The 17793-nt window shown below is 37.3% G+C and overlaps 1 protein-coding gene across 1 annotated transcript; it reads left to right on the top strand.

Annotated features, from left to right (window-relative positions):
- Window positions 1-1591: 1591 nt before the first annotated feature.
- Window positions 1592-16008, top strand: NADK2 (NAD kinase 2, mitochondrial; the record flags this gene model as incomplete). The annotated part of the gene is made up of 10 exons (XM_080637105.1): window positions 1592-1617; window positions 3094-3175; window positions 4503-4586; window positions 7010-7146; window positions 8521-8599; window positions 10935-11030; window positions 13161-13216; window positions 13302-13355; window positions 13809-13932; window positions 15870-16008. The coding sequence occupies exons 2-10, from the start codon at window positions 3105-3107 to the stop codon at window positions 16006-16008; spliced, it is 840 nt and encodes a 279-aa protein (XP_080493231.1). The 5' UTR covers window positions 1592-1617; window positions 3094-3104.
- Between the last annotated feature and the right edge of the window lie 1785 nt (window positions 16009-17793).

The following is a 17793-nucleotide window of genomic DNA, read 5'->3' as shown; positions in this document are numbered from 1 at the left end:
TCGCATTTGTTGGGTTGCAGTTAACTGTAATCGTCGTATCCTGCCAGTCTTCTACCCTTTGCTGTGGAGTTCTGTGTTGCGTGTCTATGGAAATAGGGTTAGATGAGGCTGTGTGGCACCACTTTCTTTTGGAAGGGTATGCAACTTGGAGTAAAGACACTTGAAAAAATTGCTGGAAGTGCCTATTCAGAGTTTCTGGCACAGATGGATTTCTCTACACAAACACTAGGAGAAGTTTAGTTTCTGTGATGGTAAATTGGTTTTAACGGGTTGGAGAAAAGGAGGCAATGATTGTAGAAAATTCAGGCTAGAAGGAGCCTTAGGAGGTCATCTAATCTAGCCTGCTGCTTAAAGCAGGATCGCTTTTGTTATGAATATATGTTAAACTCCTTTTGCTTCACATCCTTTTCACTCTCTTTCTTCTTGCTTGATCTCCATGCAAGTGCATATTTGACAGTCCCAGCCACAGATGAGCATGCTGAGGTAAAGAATGAATGCATATAGATGGTGGCCAAATTACTTGCACAAACACCTGCTGGAAAAAAATCTAATCTTCACCCAGCAGTCTCCTCTGCCTGCTCAGAAGAGTCTGTGTACGCTAACTGCAAAATATTTCCATGGTCTAACAAGTGTGTCAGGATTAAATATTTAAATTATCTGGATTCCAAGAAGAACAAGGCTAGAAAGCAACTGCTAAATACAGTTTGTCTTGTTACTGATGAGAGTTTGCTTAAAAAAACTAGTCTGTCATCCAAGGGACAGTGTCAAATATAGTTTTCTAGATTGTCCTTAAGCTTTTTTGACACAGGGGAAATGTCACCTTTGTCAGCCCTTGGCAGTCTTCTGTTTTAGCTCAAATACAATTTGAAGGCTAATGCTCTATGTCAAAGATTCTTGTTTTCATAATTATCATTCCTGTTGCTTTTTCTGTTGTTCTCTTCCTCAGTAGCAAGATATTTGTAATTCTTAAAATAATTAGGTAACTATCTGCATGCTTTTAGCACATGACAGGAGTATAGTTAGTATAACTATTTATGTACATTTACCTATCATAGATTTTACTTACCAGATTCAGGGAAAGCAAAGTGTCTGAAGTGGTGTAATAGCATACTTGTTTTTAATAGCTCTACACAGTTATACAAGGTCTGTGATTCTTGGCTGCTGTGGCCATGTAACTCATTTAATGAACTAATCAATGTAAGCTGGCTGGTATGTATGTAGAAATGTAATTAATAGAATGCTTACAAAACACGTCTCTGCTGAGATGAAATACATGCTTTTTATTGCTTCTACTCAAGAGCACTTACTGTAGTGATTAAGGTCTACAAAACCAATTTGTGTCTTACAGCTTGCCTTGAAGGGTTCTAACTATGCTGGTCTGCTGGAGCGGCATCGCATTCATACAAAAAATGTGGAGCATCTTGTAAACAGTTTACGGTAAGAGTGAGAATTTCAGACATGTTGCAGCTATCCATGGATTGTGTAAAATAACAAAAGGAAGGACTCAGACTTTTTCTGCACTTTGCAGGAACGAGAGGATAGAAGTTCGCCTTGTTAAACGTCGAGAATATAATGAAGAGACAGTTCGGTGGGCAGATGCGGTTATATCAGCAGGAGGTATGACTTTATGAAAGGAAAGCATTCATTTCAGTATACATAACATATGTAATCTCTTTTCACAGATACATTTTCCAAAAACATTTTGCAGTGTGTGAAGCATCTGAGATATGCACATTTTGAAATCTAATTGCTTATCTAATTGTCAGGAAATGTGACAAAATTGATGGTTGTGACCATCCTCTCTAACTGTAGGGTGTAAAATTGTAGCACTAGGAAGTGAATCCCAGCACATCACCACTTTGGAAATGTTTGTTTTGTGTATAACGATATAAACTTGTGTGATTTACTATAGTTTTCAACCAAAGAGGTTAAAATACTTGCTGTCATCTGATTATAACCCTACTCTTTGGTTTGTGGAGACTGACATACTACCTTTTCCTTCTCTTGGCTCAAACTGTCTTTCTTGCTTTCACACTTAATTCCAGTGGCTGGAGTATCTAGTTGGGTGGTAGAGGTATGCAACGACTGAGCAGCCTGATTAGAGCTTTTTCAGTGAACCAACAGAGCTACTAACCTGTTTATTTTTAATGTTGTTTTGCAGTAGTTCATTCAGTGTTATTTTTGCGAATTACTGGAAAAAATGCCCAGTGTGTTGCTGGGCTCTGACATAATGTTCAATCTTTTGTGGCAGTTAGAGTTGATCACTGCTCTGCCTTTTTCTCCTCCCCACTGGATCCACTTTGCCCTTAGCTACTGGTTACCATGCAGAACAGGTAGAAAAGGGTATGTGTGCATTCCTGAAGCATCCTAATACACTCCTGTATATTTCAAAGAACTCTTCTAAGATGGAGATTAAAGTGCCAATGTGACTGTGGCAACATTTGTCATGGTTGTGAAACAAGCAGTCTTCAGAGCTTGCATCTTGGTGCAAAAACTAATTCAGGTTAGTTGTCCTTGTGTTTATAGACAGGAAAGAATAGCAGTATCTGCAGAAGCTAGTAACACTTAAAGATTTCTACTTCACAGTTTTATCCAAGACTTCTTTTCCAAGGATGCCTGTTTGGGTTAAAATAAGACCTTTAAATTGTGCTTTCTAGAAGAACAACTGAGATAGAACTAAGTCCTTGGTTTTATGTGATTCACAGTAAAATTTGGTATTGTTTCCTGTGTTCCATGTCTTTGATTACCAATACTTTCTAAATTTATTAAATCTCTTACCAGCCGATAAACATGCAAAAGTTTCCATAGATCTCTTTTCAAACTTGCTTCTCCCAGATTCAGCTGCATGGGCATGTATAGTTGTTAAATAAGTTGTACATTTTCCAGTCGCATTTGCCATCTTGAATTCAGTTGTCACTGTTCTACTTTAAAAAGTACCAGTAGTTTTGTGTTCTGTTTTATTTTTGTGCAGCTTACCTGATCAATTGTGGAGATAAAGGCACACAGTGGTAATACTGCAGTACACCCGAGACTATTTTGTTTGTGATCCTAGAATGTGAAGTGAAACTAACTTTAGTTTTGCTTTATCTGTAGGTGATGGTACAATGTTGTTGGCTGCAAGTAAGGTCTTTGATAAATCCAAACCTGTTATTGGAGTAAATACTGATCCTGAAAGGTAAAAGCACATTTGGGAAAAAGATGCTTTGTTTAATATCAGGCACAACATGCATCTGTTTTATGATGCATGGAGACATGCTTGTAGCACTTGGCAGCATAATTAGCTGTTCTAGTGAATTGCAGATATCAAGTGAACCTGTTTTAATAGAAAAGTTTCCACAATGAGTTATTCCATCTCATCTGAGAGGAAATTAAGGAGTACTGAATAAGCATGACTGTGTTAAACTGCCACACTTGTTTCCCCACAGCAGTGTAACAACACTTGCACCTAGTTAACTTGTATTACTAACCAGATATTTGAGGCTAGGTGTGGCAGTATAGAAAAGAGAGAGGAAAAGGGATGTAACAAAACAAACCAAATGTGGTTCCTGAACACAGGGAAACTTGACTTCTTTATGGAGAAGGTGGATTCTATTGGAAATCCAGTAGGGCCTCAGATGAAAAAGTTAGTTTCGGTTTCTTCTTGTAAACAATGTCATACCTCAAAGAATGCAGTCTCTTCAGCCAGTTAATGGCATTTAGTTGTCCTATTATAAACTCCACACAAGTTGCATCCACCTAGCCATTAAGATTGATTTGGGCAGGTGGATGCAGTGTATTAGTACTGCCTGGTTGGTATAATCTTCAAATGGACACAAGTAAAACTCGGAATTTACTGAATTTCTGTCTGCTGAAATTTTCAGATTTAGGTTTCTGCTTTTGATGTTGCTGATTAATTTAACCTTAGTAGATAAGAGTGGTGGACAAAAATTTTCATTCCTTCCATACTCTTTTCCTCTTCCAAAACTTTTCAAATGCAGTGGATACATATTTTTACAGTGTCAAGCCTGAATAGCAGGTTTCAAATAACAAGCGCCTGCAAGTTATCAAGTGTCACTCATGAAAGGGGAGTAGTATTTTGTCTTCTGGCTTTGATGTGAGATTTTTTTGATCTTAGGAATGTTGCTTACTTGTCTTGTGTCACTAACTTGTGTGTAAATGGAGGAAAGTTTCTTCCTAACTTGCAAGGTTTATTAAGCTTGAATTCATTGCCAGAACTATGATGATAGGAACTATATTAGTACCTACCTATTTCTGCAGGATTACTAGTTGAACAGCTATTTTTCAGGGGAAATGTGGGAGAATAATGCTGTGTCACACACATAGACCCTGGGAGCTGAAAGAGACTGAAAGCTGCTGTGCTATTTATGTGAGAATAGTATAGGTTGAAAAGGTCAAAGTGTAACTTTGCTTTATGTTAGAGAAAGAGATGTCTATTTTGTTTTTTAAAGGAACCAAACCTTAATAGATACCCTATCATTTTCATTGTCCTTTTTTGCTGCCAGATCGGAAGGTCACCTATGCTTGCCTGTGAGATACACACACTCATTTCCTGAAGCACTACAGAAGCTTTATCGTGGTGAGTTCAGGTAGGATTCACTGATCTTTGGTTTTCCAAAACACATTATGATTGGAAAATACTTAATGATTATGAATTCCTAAGGAGCAGATAATGCTTAGTAAAATCTTTATGCCTCAAATTGTAAATTTTGTGTAGATGTTTACTGTGCTGAAAAGAGGGTGTGTGTTTGAGTGAGATTGGAATACAAAGGATAAAATTGACTGGATATTACAGCAAAGACTTTTGTCATGACCTTCAGTAATTGATTTTCTTTTCTGACTTAGCAAATTCATACATGAGGAACTGCATTCTTGTAAATGGTATATTGGTTTACACACTTGAAGATTCGAAAGCATATGTAATATAGTGATGGGCCATACTAATAGAAGCTAATGAAGCCTGTATATTTGGGAAATGGGCAGTGTTGTATTTGGGTTTTTGGTAATTAAGGTAGAGTGGCTTAAATTTTGTTGACAGATCAAGTGTAAGGCAAAGGTTTTTTTTATGCTGAAGATAGCTTGATGTTTTCAGTACAAGATATTCTTAGAAGAATCTCACTTGAATTAAGAAACAACCTGAATTTTAAAGGACAGACTAAGGAAGAGATTTTTTATTAACTATTTAAAGAGACATTGTTCTGTGTTATATTAACATTCCAGAATACTTTTATGACTGCAAACCATCAAACAGAAGTAAGTAATTCATGTGGAATGTGTTGCAGTTGGGTTTTGTTTATACTTCTAGCATATTTAATTTGTATCTTGAAGTGTAACTGTATTTATGCCATAGCTAAATTCTGAAATTAGGTGAATACAGTAATCAGGATCAATTTTAAATAACTGAAGGAGTTGCAGTATGTGTTGTTAAATGAAAAGGTACTTTCAACTTGCATATTCAGAGACTTAGAAAACAGAGGCTTTTAACACTCTGTCATGCTAAGCTGCATAGGTGAAGCTGGTCCTGGTAATGCAGGTAACCTCCCTTGATAATCTAGGCACTTCCAATGTTTTGTTGGATACCATTTTATGTTTTTGTTACTGACACTCCTGTTGTTACTCATAATGGAGCTGAAACCTCACCAGAATGAAACATAAAGGATCTCCCTGGTTATTTTTCCAGAATAACAGGAACTGATGTTTGTGAGCAGGGACCTGACTGTTTCACTTGGCAGTTCTCAGATTTATTTGGCCCTAAGGAAACGTCAACATACGTGGGTAACAGGATTAGCCCGTCTGGAAGAGCTTCTGATGGCTCAGAGTTATGTCAGGGCAGTGAGATGGCAGAGATTGGAAAAGGGAATTGTCCTTTCATCTTATCCTTGAGGTGTCAGTGCAGCAATATGTATAAGCAGTTACCTTGTAGTCACATAAAACCGCCAACATTACTGAGTTACAGATTTATGAAGGACAAGCTATGTTTTTTTTGTTTTGATGGTCAGTTGTGTAACAGGATCTCAAGAGTATGGGTATTATAGGAGTGTAGTTCTATTTTCTAATTTTATAAGGGTTTTGTCATGTTCTAGTATGAGTATTGTAAGGAGGCTAGCATAATAATGCTCATCACAAGCTGTCTGCCTGAATTTCTAAAACCATACTTTGAATCTAAGGGCAGATGGGTAGTTATACTAAGGATGTGTTGAATAAGGCAATACCAGGATGGCAATGAAGAAAAATAAGTAGTCATATAAAGCACAAGTCTTCATTGTTGTAATTTCAGGAAACCTGTATACGATCATCCAGCTGTCAACATGTGAACTGGGAAAAGATGTGCTCATAACACTTCCTTGTGATTTGCTTTCTTAATCAAAACTAGTGTTCTATTTTGTTTTATATAATCTCTAAATTGTCAGAGGAAAAAATTGAGCCCTCCTCTAGAAGAAATAGAAAATCTGAGTTGTTGTATGTTAAGGAGGAGTATCTTTTATATCATTCTCTTTCTTAATTTGAATTCCTCTGAAGTTCCAAGGCTAGGAGAGATTCTTAAAATATGAGGATACTTGTGGCCCTTATGTATGAAGGGGTGGATAGAGTTGCTTTTCTGGATATCTACAAAAACAAACAGAAGATGGTAAAAATACACCATTTATTGCTGCATAAATTTCTGAGAGTTTGTTGTTCTCAAAATCACTGCATCAGTCGTGAACTCATAAAGTAGGATCACATGTCTAAAAAGATGAGTTCTTATGTATAATGTTTGTAGACTACTTTTAGCCAGTGTCTTCTTATTTTACACATACGAAAACACGAGCTAGCAAATTAGTAAGTGTAGCATATTTGCATTTTAGTATGATTAATTTCCTGAATCTAGAAATTGTAGCGGAAGCTGTAGAACTTGGAATATGACTTTGAGTATATTTAACTTTAAGGTGCTCTGCTCTGAGAGTGAGGACTCTGATCCTAGTGTTGTAACAATTATTTCATCTACTGACACCAACTTCTTCTCCTCTCTAAGGTGGCAATGGCGGCAAAGAATCCGACTGTATCTTGAAGGAACTGGTATTAACCCAGTCCCTGTAGATTTACATGAACAACAGCTAAGCCAAGAGCAACACAGCAGAGCTCACATAAATGAAAGATTCCAGGATCAAAGTAGGTTAAAGTCTGACAAGGATATAATCATTTTGCTATGATAACTTGGAATGGGAGATAAATATTTGTAAGAGTTGAAATATTTGAAGTCTCATTGCTCTATTTGAGAGACAGAGACAGCTCTCATTAGCTGAAAATCCAGCTTAAGGATTTTTAGAAGGGAGTATTTTTGTTTCTATAAGCTTATTCTGGACTAAACTTTTAGAACCAGTTTTCAGTCTTAATAGTTAATTTAGAGATGTTTTTATGTAATATTATCTGCTGGAAGAATGCCTGAGGGTTTTTTTTTTAAATGCTGTCTCTTAGGGTTACTATAGACACCACATGAACATTTTACCATGGATTTAGCTGCTCCACACTTAAAGTGTGTCGGTGTACCTGCACACATGCTCTTGACTGTGTGGAGACCTCATAGCAGCCTTCAAGTATCTGAAGGGGGCCTACAAGGATGCTGGGGATGGACATCAGGGACTGTAGTGACAGGACAAGGGGTAACGGGTTAAAACTTAAACAGGGGAAGTTTAGATTGGATATAAGGAAGAAATTCTTTACTGTGAGGGTGGTGAGGCACTGGAATGGGTTGCCCAGGGAGGTTGTGAATGCTCCATCCTTGGCGGTGTTCAAGCCCAGGTTGGATGAGGGGCCTTGGGTGGCATGGTTTAGTGTGAGGTGTCCCTGCTTATGGCAGGGGGGTTGGAACTAGATGATCTTAAGGTCCTTTCCAACCCTTTCTATGATTCTAACTCGTGCTACATTTGATAGGTTACCTTGCAATTGAAAAAGCTGGTCACAGACTGTCAGAAAGCAAATGAGAAATTAGAAGTCATAATTAGAAGTGAGAATTTCTCTCTGGGTAAATCTTTAGTCATCAGACACCTTTGACAGTTTTCTTTGTTATGGATTGAAGATGCATGATTCTATCCTTAACCTGTGTCTAGCACTTTCTCACTGAGATGTCCTTTGTCAACATGAACAATTTGTTAATCCCCCTTAATTACCCTGTGGTATAAAGTCTCAATCCTTGAACTTTATCAGAAATGTCTGTTGAGTCATTGTCAGCGAATTTAACAAGGCTGAGTCACTGGCAGAAGACTTCAGTCTGTCTGGTTACCCTGAGTTTTCAAGGAAAGTAATGTCAAAATGTAAGTGTTGTCACCTTGTTGACCTTGCTTTGAATATGTGTAGTCTCCAGTAAAGGACAAGGACGGGCTGCAGACTAAATCGGTGAAAAATTGAGTCCTTGAAGAAGATGGAACACTATGTCTAGAGTACAAGCACAGACAGCAGAATGTGTCCTTCAGTGAGTTGTGAATTGGTTTTGAATATTTGGATTTTAGAGCCATGATTCAAAACTGTTACATTTTATATCTGCAGGATCTGACATTTCTGGTCCACATCTTTTACCAGTGAGAGCCCTCAATGAAGTCTTCATTGGAGAATCTCTTTCATCCAGGTATGTTTAATTATTTGTTGTTGCAGCAAGGCACAGTTGACTTAATTTATTTTTATGACATAGCAATGAACAACCAATGATGTCTTTGCTGTCAAATTTCAGTTCTAGTCCATAAATGTATTGTTGGTGATTACAAAGTGTATTTTCAGAGATGTAAGTGCGGTGAGGTTAATTTGTGGTTTTCTACCTTGCTGTCTGGCCATTCTTTCGTCTTTCCTTATTCTATTTGCTTCATTGGTTTACTCCTTTCCTGCTTTGTTCTTAGGAAACCAAATGCTTTCACTTACTATCTTTACAGTGGATTGGAGATACAATTATCTGTCCTTAAACTGCCTAATGCATCTCTTGTTAAGTATCTTTTCATAAGCTTTTAGCATGACCAAGCAGAAATAGTTTTTAATATGACCAGGTACTCCTTTCCCTGCCTCTCTGTCATTAGACCAAAGGCATCAGCCTGCTTTTGTGAGAAGCTCTGTTATTGTAGGAAAACACTTATTTCATTGTTTTAAGAAATTAGTTTGTATCAAATCCTGGTACTGCATTATCCAGGATACCTTTGGCTGTCCTTTCTGTCCTGAAGGTCAGTGCATTTCTCTCAGTAACAAGAAAGCTGTGGACAATATGGCTCTGTAGGAAAGGAGTTAAAACATGATCCTTGGTAAGGATTTGGCCAAACTTACTTGTATCTTCTACCTCTTTCCCCTTTATTCTGCATCTTTAAAAACCAAAACAACTTAAGTTGTTTAGAGTAACATCATCTTGTTTGTGCAGTGCGTGGGACACTGTGATTTCTGCTGGAAACAATATAAATGTTCCATGAGTGCTTTATCTTCCATCTAGACTGCAGCCTCAGAGAAGCAGAAGGAATTAGTCTCAGAGATAGAAACTTTGCGCTCTACTAAGTTAAACCTCATTTTATCAAGGTTTTTAAAAGTTTAACACACAGTAAAAGAGGAACATGAAGCTGCTTTCCAACACTTTGTAATAACCCTCTTCTGAGTGTCACAGATACATTGTGTTCTTTGGTTCCAGTATATTTAAGAAGCATTTAGGAACACAGTGTGTGTAAGAACAAACCTCAGTAAGAGGACCTTGCACTTGAAGACTAAATAATGATGTCACTCAGATAACTTTTCTGTAAGGCATGAGTCTGCTATATATTAAGACAAAATAACTGTAGGTGCTTCTTCCAAGGTCTTATTCTGCGTGTTAGTTAAGAAAACAAGGAAACTGAAGGAAATGGAGGGGGAAAAAAACAAACAAGTTTCATACCCAGCTTGCAAAAATTATCTTAAACTGAATTAAGCTGTGCACCTGCATTCTTAATTTGCTTCCAGTTCTTTCATCTTCCCATGTTCTCAACAGCAAGTACACAAAATCTCTTTGGTTACTAAGAATCTAAACTGTGACACCAAATATTCAGGAGGTGTATTTCCTAGTTGATCCAGACTTAAATATTCACCATATAAAACAGCTCAGTTACCCTCTTCTACTAAGAAAGGTGGAACTCAGACATGCTGAACACAGGGAATGTAGTGTTTTTCTAAGATGGTATCTTAATCTGAAGACTCTATCATACTGTTTGAATTAGGCACTTACGAACATCAACAGCTTTAGTTCATAGATATAGTCCTGGATGTTCTGAAGCGTTCAGAGAGACTGGTCTCTTTACATTAGAAATCTGCTGATAATATAAGTAATACCTTGCAGAATTATGATTATGCCCCAAGACTTACTACATCTGAGTTTTATGAAGAATTTGCCCTGGAGAGAAATGTAAGCCTTCTGACTGTTGTACAACTAAAACTGTTCGTGAAGAATCACAGTGGATTTTTAATTACTAAAGTGATCAAGAATTCAGCTTGAAGCCATGTTATTACTTGCTGATGATGGAATACCTTACTTCTTAGTTTTCCCTGGTATAATTTTATGAGACCAAATCACAGCATAAACACAGGTTTTCAGTAGTTCAACAATTACGTGAGGAAGGTAATGTATTTGTAGTTTCATTTGTAAGTCTAGCAAACCCTGCTTGTATATGAAGCTATTCCCGGACGAACCACAGAGGTTTTGGTATATAATTCAATAGGAAAACTGGCTGTAGAAAAACTGCCACTGTTCATGCTGAAAATCACTTTTGTCTGTTATAAAAAATGCTGTAAAACAGTGAATCAAAAGTGGCTGCCAAATGGGAAACACTGCAAAGACTGTGAAATTGTCCAGACTTGAAACTAGCTGCTCTAAATTTTTATGTCCCTGATAAGGCTGTGTGTTCTGTCTTATTCAGGGAGAACTTTAAATCCTGCAAACCCAGTTTTAAATTCTCGCTTCATAGGGCGTCCTATTATGAGATATCAGTTGATGATGGTCCTTGGGAAAAACAGAAGAGTTCGGGGCTTAATGTGTGTACTGGAACAGGATCGAAAGCATGGTAAGTGCATGTTGCTGCTTTGATATAAAACATGACTTCAGATAAGCTAGATGGACCTATTTTGTTTAAGCATTTTGTCCATCCTGAGACTCCTGAGCTATGACTAAGTCAGTGCTTATATTCAATATCCAGATATTCTCACTGCTGGTATGGTCCAAAGCTGTTTCTGGCGTATGAAAAGAGCAGAGCAGCCCTTACTTGTGCGTATGGAAAGAGTTGAAAGGGTGAGCAGCTGAGGCATTGAGATAGAAGTTTACCTTAGGTGTAATTTTGGTGGAAGAGGTTGCATGCCTCTGAGATGAATGGCTGGGGTGGCAAGGGAAAGAGATTCTGCTCTTGCTCACAGAGCATATTGGGGGGATCTCTGGACTGCTCTTGTTGGCTAAAATTAAAATGCTTTGATGAAGTAGCATGGAAAACTTATAAAAACCTAACCTCTAACAAGAATGGGAAAAAGTGTAGTTGGAAACAGATTTAAGTGTTCTTTGGCACATCTGCTGTCCATTCTCCTTCCAAGCCTCTTGCCTGTTTGAAATTTAATTAAAATGGCACAGTCTCTTTGCCAAAGTTTTCCCCTTAAACAAAGACAGCATATCTAAGCAGATCTGTGCTAGCTTAATCAGAGGGCTAAATTAAACAAGCTATGGTACTGCTTATAAGTCTAAATCAATTTAGTTTTGAGATGTCAGAGACCTGTACAGTGAGAGCCTCTTTCATTTGGAAGTCTGACTGTGCTTAGAGTTTAAAGTTGTACAACAAATCTTGGATTTATGTGGCAGGCTAAGATGAACTAAAACTGAAGCTTTTAATGAAATTCAAAAATGAATAGTCATGTTGTAACCATGGTTACTGGGTTTTACTCTTCATTGTAATTCAGAATTTTGTATTCAGTCAACATAACATAGTCCTGGAGGCTGCCAAGGATGAAATTGGCAGACTGCTAGAGTAACTTTCCTAGTGTTCAGTACCTTGGGACTGTATGGTCTTAGTTCAATGCTGCTCTGCATTTCATTTGGTCATACACTCCCTACTGAGCAATGCCAGAACCAGGGACCAAACTCCAGGGTTGCCCGTCTCCGCTACTGTAATCAGTGTATACTGCTGGATGTCTCTAAACTGCGGCCAAGCCTCAGTGGAGTGATCTTCCTTAGCCAGCGTTTTAAGGGGTCTCCTGGGATTTTAGGCTTCAGGCTAAAATGCATCTAAATATCCAAGTGCTTCCTTCAGCTGCCAAAACTTGCATAAGAGGATATCTAGTTGAGAGAGAGAACAGTGTCAAACTGTGCATCTCAGTTCCTTGCTAGCATCTGCTCAGGCTTGCAGGTGAGCAGTAAGTGTAAGAGAAAGAGTCTTGGACAACCACCCTCAGCAGTTCTATAGTCTATTAGATGTACAGTGGTTGTCTGTTGCAGTCTGAAGTGGTTTAGTGCCATGACAGAAGTATTTTTAACCTGTATTGAGACCTGGGCACCTGAGATGTGCACAGTAATGCTATACAGAGGCTGTGATTACCTAATCCCAGTTGAGTTTGGGCACAGGAGGGAGACTTTTGTTGGAGTTCAGACTTAGTCCAGACTGAGGTTTTATGCTGACTTGCTTTGCATCCAAATGTGGCAAATGCAAAAATGCTTGATCTGACAGTTCCTTTCTCTATACACAAATTCTTGTGAGATTAAAGGCCACGCCTTAGGATATAGAAAAAGAGGCATAATATTTGTGAAGAAGTGTTGGGTTCCATAAATAAGAACTAACAGAAGGTATTAATTAGCAAAAGGTGGATAGAAGGGATAAGAACACACAAAGTCTGTAAAACTGTCATGCAGTGGTTTTTTTTTTATGCAGACTTAAATCAGCAATTATTTGGGTTTTAAGGCAGGAGGATTATTGGTAAGAATACTACTACATCATGTGTGTCATGCTGCTCTTTCCTGAAGAGTTACTTAACGGTTTATTAAGGTTTACAAAGCTACAGGTAGATTTAAAGCCAAGAGTCAATTTAAAGCTTTTTTTATTATTTATTTATTTTATTTCTTCCCGATGTTGAATATAGTTCTTTATGCAAGATTTTTTGTTTTGTTTTTCTCCCCAGTTGTACTGTTTAGTAAACAAGACCTGTGATTCTCTGTCTAGGTCCTATAATATTAACAAGATAGCACAACAAGCTGTTGAAGAGATCCTTAATATCGGTGAGTGAACAGTATGGCATTACTCGCCAAATTTATATAAAGATAAACGCATATCTAATTGGGTCTCTTTCTTTTGGCTTAACAGCAAAAGAGCAAGGAAGTTTGAATATGCCATTGAACACAGAACTAGTACAGAAAGGTTAGTGAAAAAGGCAAGATTTTTTTAAGGTATTTTAACTTTGACTAGTCAATTTTGTTTGTACTCTTAATACTGCTTTCGGTATTTAGTACTCTTGCAATCTTAGTTTTTCTTGCAAACATTATTTAGGCAACTCTGGTGAAAATGTCTGACTCAATATGAAAGCACTTACTTAGACTTTCATATATATTGATCTTCAGGAAAATTTCTCTTCTAAGATTAGAGATATGTAATATTTAATCACCTGAAGAGAGCTGTTGAGTGTCATAAAATAGAATTAAAAAGAATTTTCTGCAAAATTAGTATTTTATTTGCAGGTGAAGGCTATTAAATATCTGTTGGGACTCAGTATTCTGTCTTGTAAGGGAAGCTGCTCTTTCCTGGAGGATTGTGCGTCTCTGAGAATAACTGATATTTTCAGGAAAAACTAATGCATGATTTCTCTATTTACAGTAACAAATGATTACAATGAGTCCCTGGTCTACAGTCCAGAAGAACCAAAGATGTTTTTCAGTATTCGAGAACCCATTGTAAACAGAGTTTTCTCAAGTAGCCGGCAGCGCGGCTTCTCTTCAAAGTAAGTGTTGGCTGTAGCAATCACTGAAAAGGCTTCATTCTGTGTATTTGTCAAAGTAGGAGTAACCTGGGAGTTTCCCTTGAAGTGTTTCAACATCCAATTTGTGTTGTGTTTTGAGGGGCTTGAGTATTGTTCTTAAAACAACAGGAAGACAATGTTGGCAGGTTGTGTTATGCCTTTTTAATGCTCGATCCATGCACAATCTTACAGAATAAAAGAATCTCACTGTGCCCGCTTTTGGGAGAGTCCCACTTCCCTCAGTATGACATGCAGGCATTGACAAGCTGCAGTGAATTCAGGAAAGGGCCAGTGAAATGATGAAGGGCCAAAACACATGATCTATAAAGGAGAGGCCTGGAAGAGACCAGACTAAGCGGAATGGATCCAGTTGCTGACTTCAGCTACCAGTTGATGGTTACAGAGGAGACCGAGTTAAACTGTTTTCAGAGCAAAATAGGAGCAACAGCCATGATTTCACAGGATGAAATATTCTGATTTAGAAAAAAGGAAAAATATTTCAGAGTGAGAATTGTCAAGCAGTGGAACAGGTTGCCCAAAGATTGTGCTATCACCATCCTTGGAGATACTCAAAACTTGATTTGGCAAGGCCGTAAGCCATCTAGTCTGTCTTTGAAGTAAGGGCTGCTTTGAGTGGAACGATGGACTGTATGCCCTTCCAAATGAAATTATTTGGTAATTTAGTCATTTTAACTTATGTCTGAATACCTGTGAGGCATATCTTCCCATTTTTCATTTTTTAAATAGAATTTGCTGCCTGTTATAGTTGATCATCAGCTCTTGATACTACACATCTCCCCATTGCTGTTCTTTATCTTTTTTGACATAGTAGCTGCCCAGAGTGAAATGGAGGAGTACAACATGCCTCCAAGTTCTTCTGCAGTGCCCAGACTAGGCTATGTTTTAGTGATGCACAGGCCAATTAAGCTTTGACACTGTGGCTGTGCTTCCAAGTTTTTCATATTTGTGAAAGAGGTGTCTTCCTGAAAATGTAAGTTACCGGCTAATTGTTGATTAAATTTGGGAGATCACAACATTGTCTAGACCAAGGCCCAAGTCAAAAACAGTCAAGCACATCCACATAATAAGATTGCACTCTTGCAGCTGCTCTGGCATAATAACTATTGGTTCCTATCTAGCAAACTTGGAGAACTTTTTACTTTACTTGCTTTCTACATATATAAAAGGAGAAATTGCAATGGTTAATTTTCCTTTTAAACATAAGAGGAAGATGCTGAGTAGCTTTATTCTGTCTTGTCCAACTCTGAAAGAGCTGTCTTATGATCGATTAGCTTGAAGATATAGTAGTCAAACTCTTTAATATTGATGGTAAAATGCTGTTTATGATGTTGCCTATATATAGTGTTGCCTGCCAAGCATTCTGACTTTCAATTTGTGTTTGAAATTACTTTCCCTTCTCTTTGAGAATGATTCATGTAACAAAAATAGACAATATTAATATCCAAAATTATTTGAATGTTAAGCATTGAAACTGCATGTTCCACTTCAATTAATTTATGATTCTAATGTTGAAACTTTCCGGTAGAAGATTAAGTAAACAACTATTAAATGGCATCATCAGTAGCTTTATTTAAAATGTACACCTAAACTGCAGCTTTCACAATATCAAGTGTTATGTTACAGGCTGTCCTGAGCCTCTTGGAGCAATAGTCTCCATTTGAACAAGTCCTGCAGTCTCTCTGGACTCTTTGCTAAGTCTGTACAAAGTATTGATAGGTTCGGGGATTGTGGTGCTAATACTATCATAAATTCTTAAGTATATTCCCATATGGTTAAGCATTTACTGACCCATGAGTGTCCAAGAACCAGTCTTACTGTTCAGATAAGTGCTTCTGTGAAATACTTAATTCTATTTTTTTAAGATATTTCGTGAAAACTTATTTTTTGTGTTTTTGCAGGGTCTGTGTCCGTTCCCGCTGTTGGGATGCATGTATGGTTATAGATGGAGGAACATCTTTTGAGTTCAATGATGGGGCGATAGCTTCAATAGTGATTGATACAGAGGATGCACTGTGCACTGTTCTGCTGGAAGAATGAAGGACACTAGTGTCTTCTGCTGAAACAACTTTGCATCCAGAGAGGGAACTCCTGGGGATAGACAGCACATTATAATGCTGCATTATGTTGGAAGTTGGCCTTTCTGGATGCAAGAGTATTTGGAGGAAGTTTGAGATGCTTTTCATTCCTTTGGGTTGGGGAAACATTAGCCTGATTTTTAACTCTTTTTGCATCTGGTGTGAAAGAAATGTGTCTGAAGTCACACCACTAACCTCAGTGAAAACTGACCTTGTCACTTGTAAGGCAAACATGAAAGAATATACTTTTAAACACAGTTAGATGGGTTCAAGTATTAAGTCAGTAGCATTAAGTATCCAGATGTACATTTTTTTAGTAACAGTCTGGGACTGATGAAACTAAACACCTTCATACATACGCTTTTATAGAAAAGTTGACTGTCAATCTAGCAATTTGATGCAAGGATATATAGATTTTGGTAAATCCTGATGTTGACGTAATAGAAATGGAAGTACAGACTTTTTGTATACTTTTCAAAAATTTTACAACTTTGTAGTTTCTTACGACTTGTGACATTTATTTTTTTTTCTCTTCCAATATTTTTTCTACTTTATAGATTCACATCAGAAGTAAAAATCTGATTTAATCACATCTTGAATAAGGTAGCTCTTTTTGGCTAGAGAGGGAACTAAAACCTGAGGGCTTTATTAAGCCATTTCATAAAAATACATAATCTATAAGAAACATCTTGAAGTAGGATATACTCCTTCACTGAATGGATTAGCTGGCCAGTGGGTATTCAGTCACAGTGTGTTCAGTAGTGTATGTAGGTGGCTATAATTAAAAAAGATATTTGGCCTTATTAAGTTGAATGGTTTGGAATTTTAAGTTCCGAGTTTCCTTATAATTGAAGAAGAATGAGATGTGCTGGGTGCTAGTAGTTGGAGCACAAGCTCATACCTGTATGTACCTGGTTTTCCAGGTATGTGTTTTTAAGTTCCCCAGAAAGTTTTAAATTTCCAGTCCTATGCAGAATTTTACTGATACTTAATTGGCAACAAGTTAATTTCAATTTTATATGCCTCTGATCATGAGATAGGTAAGCAGGTTGGCAATAGTGAAAAAGCTCAAATAGAAGAACAAGTGACTTTAGGTAATGTTTTAGAGAAACTGTGAACTGTGACTGCCTTTGAAAGTCTGTGCTGATAATTGCATAGATAAGGGAGGCAGAATTTGACAAAATGAAGATTCCTACACAGGAACTCTTCTGCTACATGACTTGAAACAAATCTATTTGTCCTGTCTACTACCAATCTAGTTCCAAAAGTGAGTTTTCTAACTACTTTTGAATGAAGAGACTTCTGTAACAGATGTTCTCAGGGCTAATGGAAATGTTCTCCAGTGGGGCCAGTATTTATTGCTGAACAAAATGTAAACTGATCTCTATAGGTAACGAAATTGGACAGACTGTTTTTTTCCTTCTACTATTTTAAGCATTTGTATTCACTCTAAATCAGAATTTAAAGAAAATTGATTTGATCAGAACATTCAATTTTAGGAAAATGTGATATTGATGGAGCTTTTTGAGTAAGCTATCACTGTTTGTGTACACTTCACCTTTTAAGTGTGCTACAGATTGAGTTATTTACACTATCTGCTTGAATTATCACAATTGCAGACCAGAAGGGGAAAATCAAAGTAGCCAAATAACTCTTTCATAACTTTTTAAGTTCAGGAACTATCAGAATAAAGCTCTTAATGCCTAAAATTATTTGCAAAACTGGTCTAAATGTAAAGATGCAAAAG

This window comes from Psittacula echo, assembly GCF_963264785.1.
Source record: "Psittacula echo genome assembly, chromosome: Z".
Taxonomy (NCBI): domain Eukaryota; kingdom Metazoa; phylum Chordata; class Aves; order Psittaciformes; family Psittacidae; genus Psittacula; species Psittacula echo.
The sequence above is the reverse complement of the archived record's forward strand: the minus strand, read 5'-3'. Positions and strand labels throughout refer to the sequence as shown.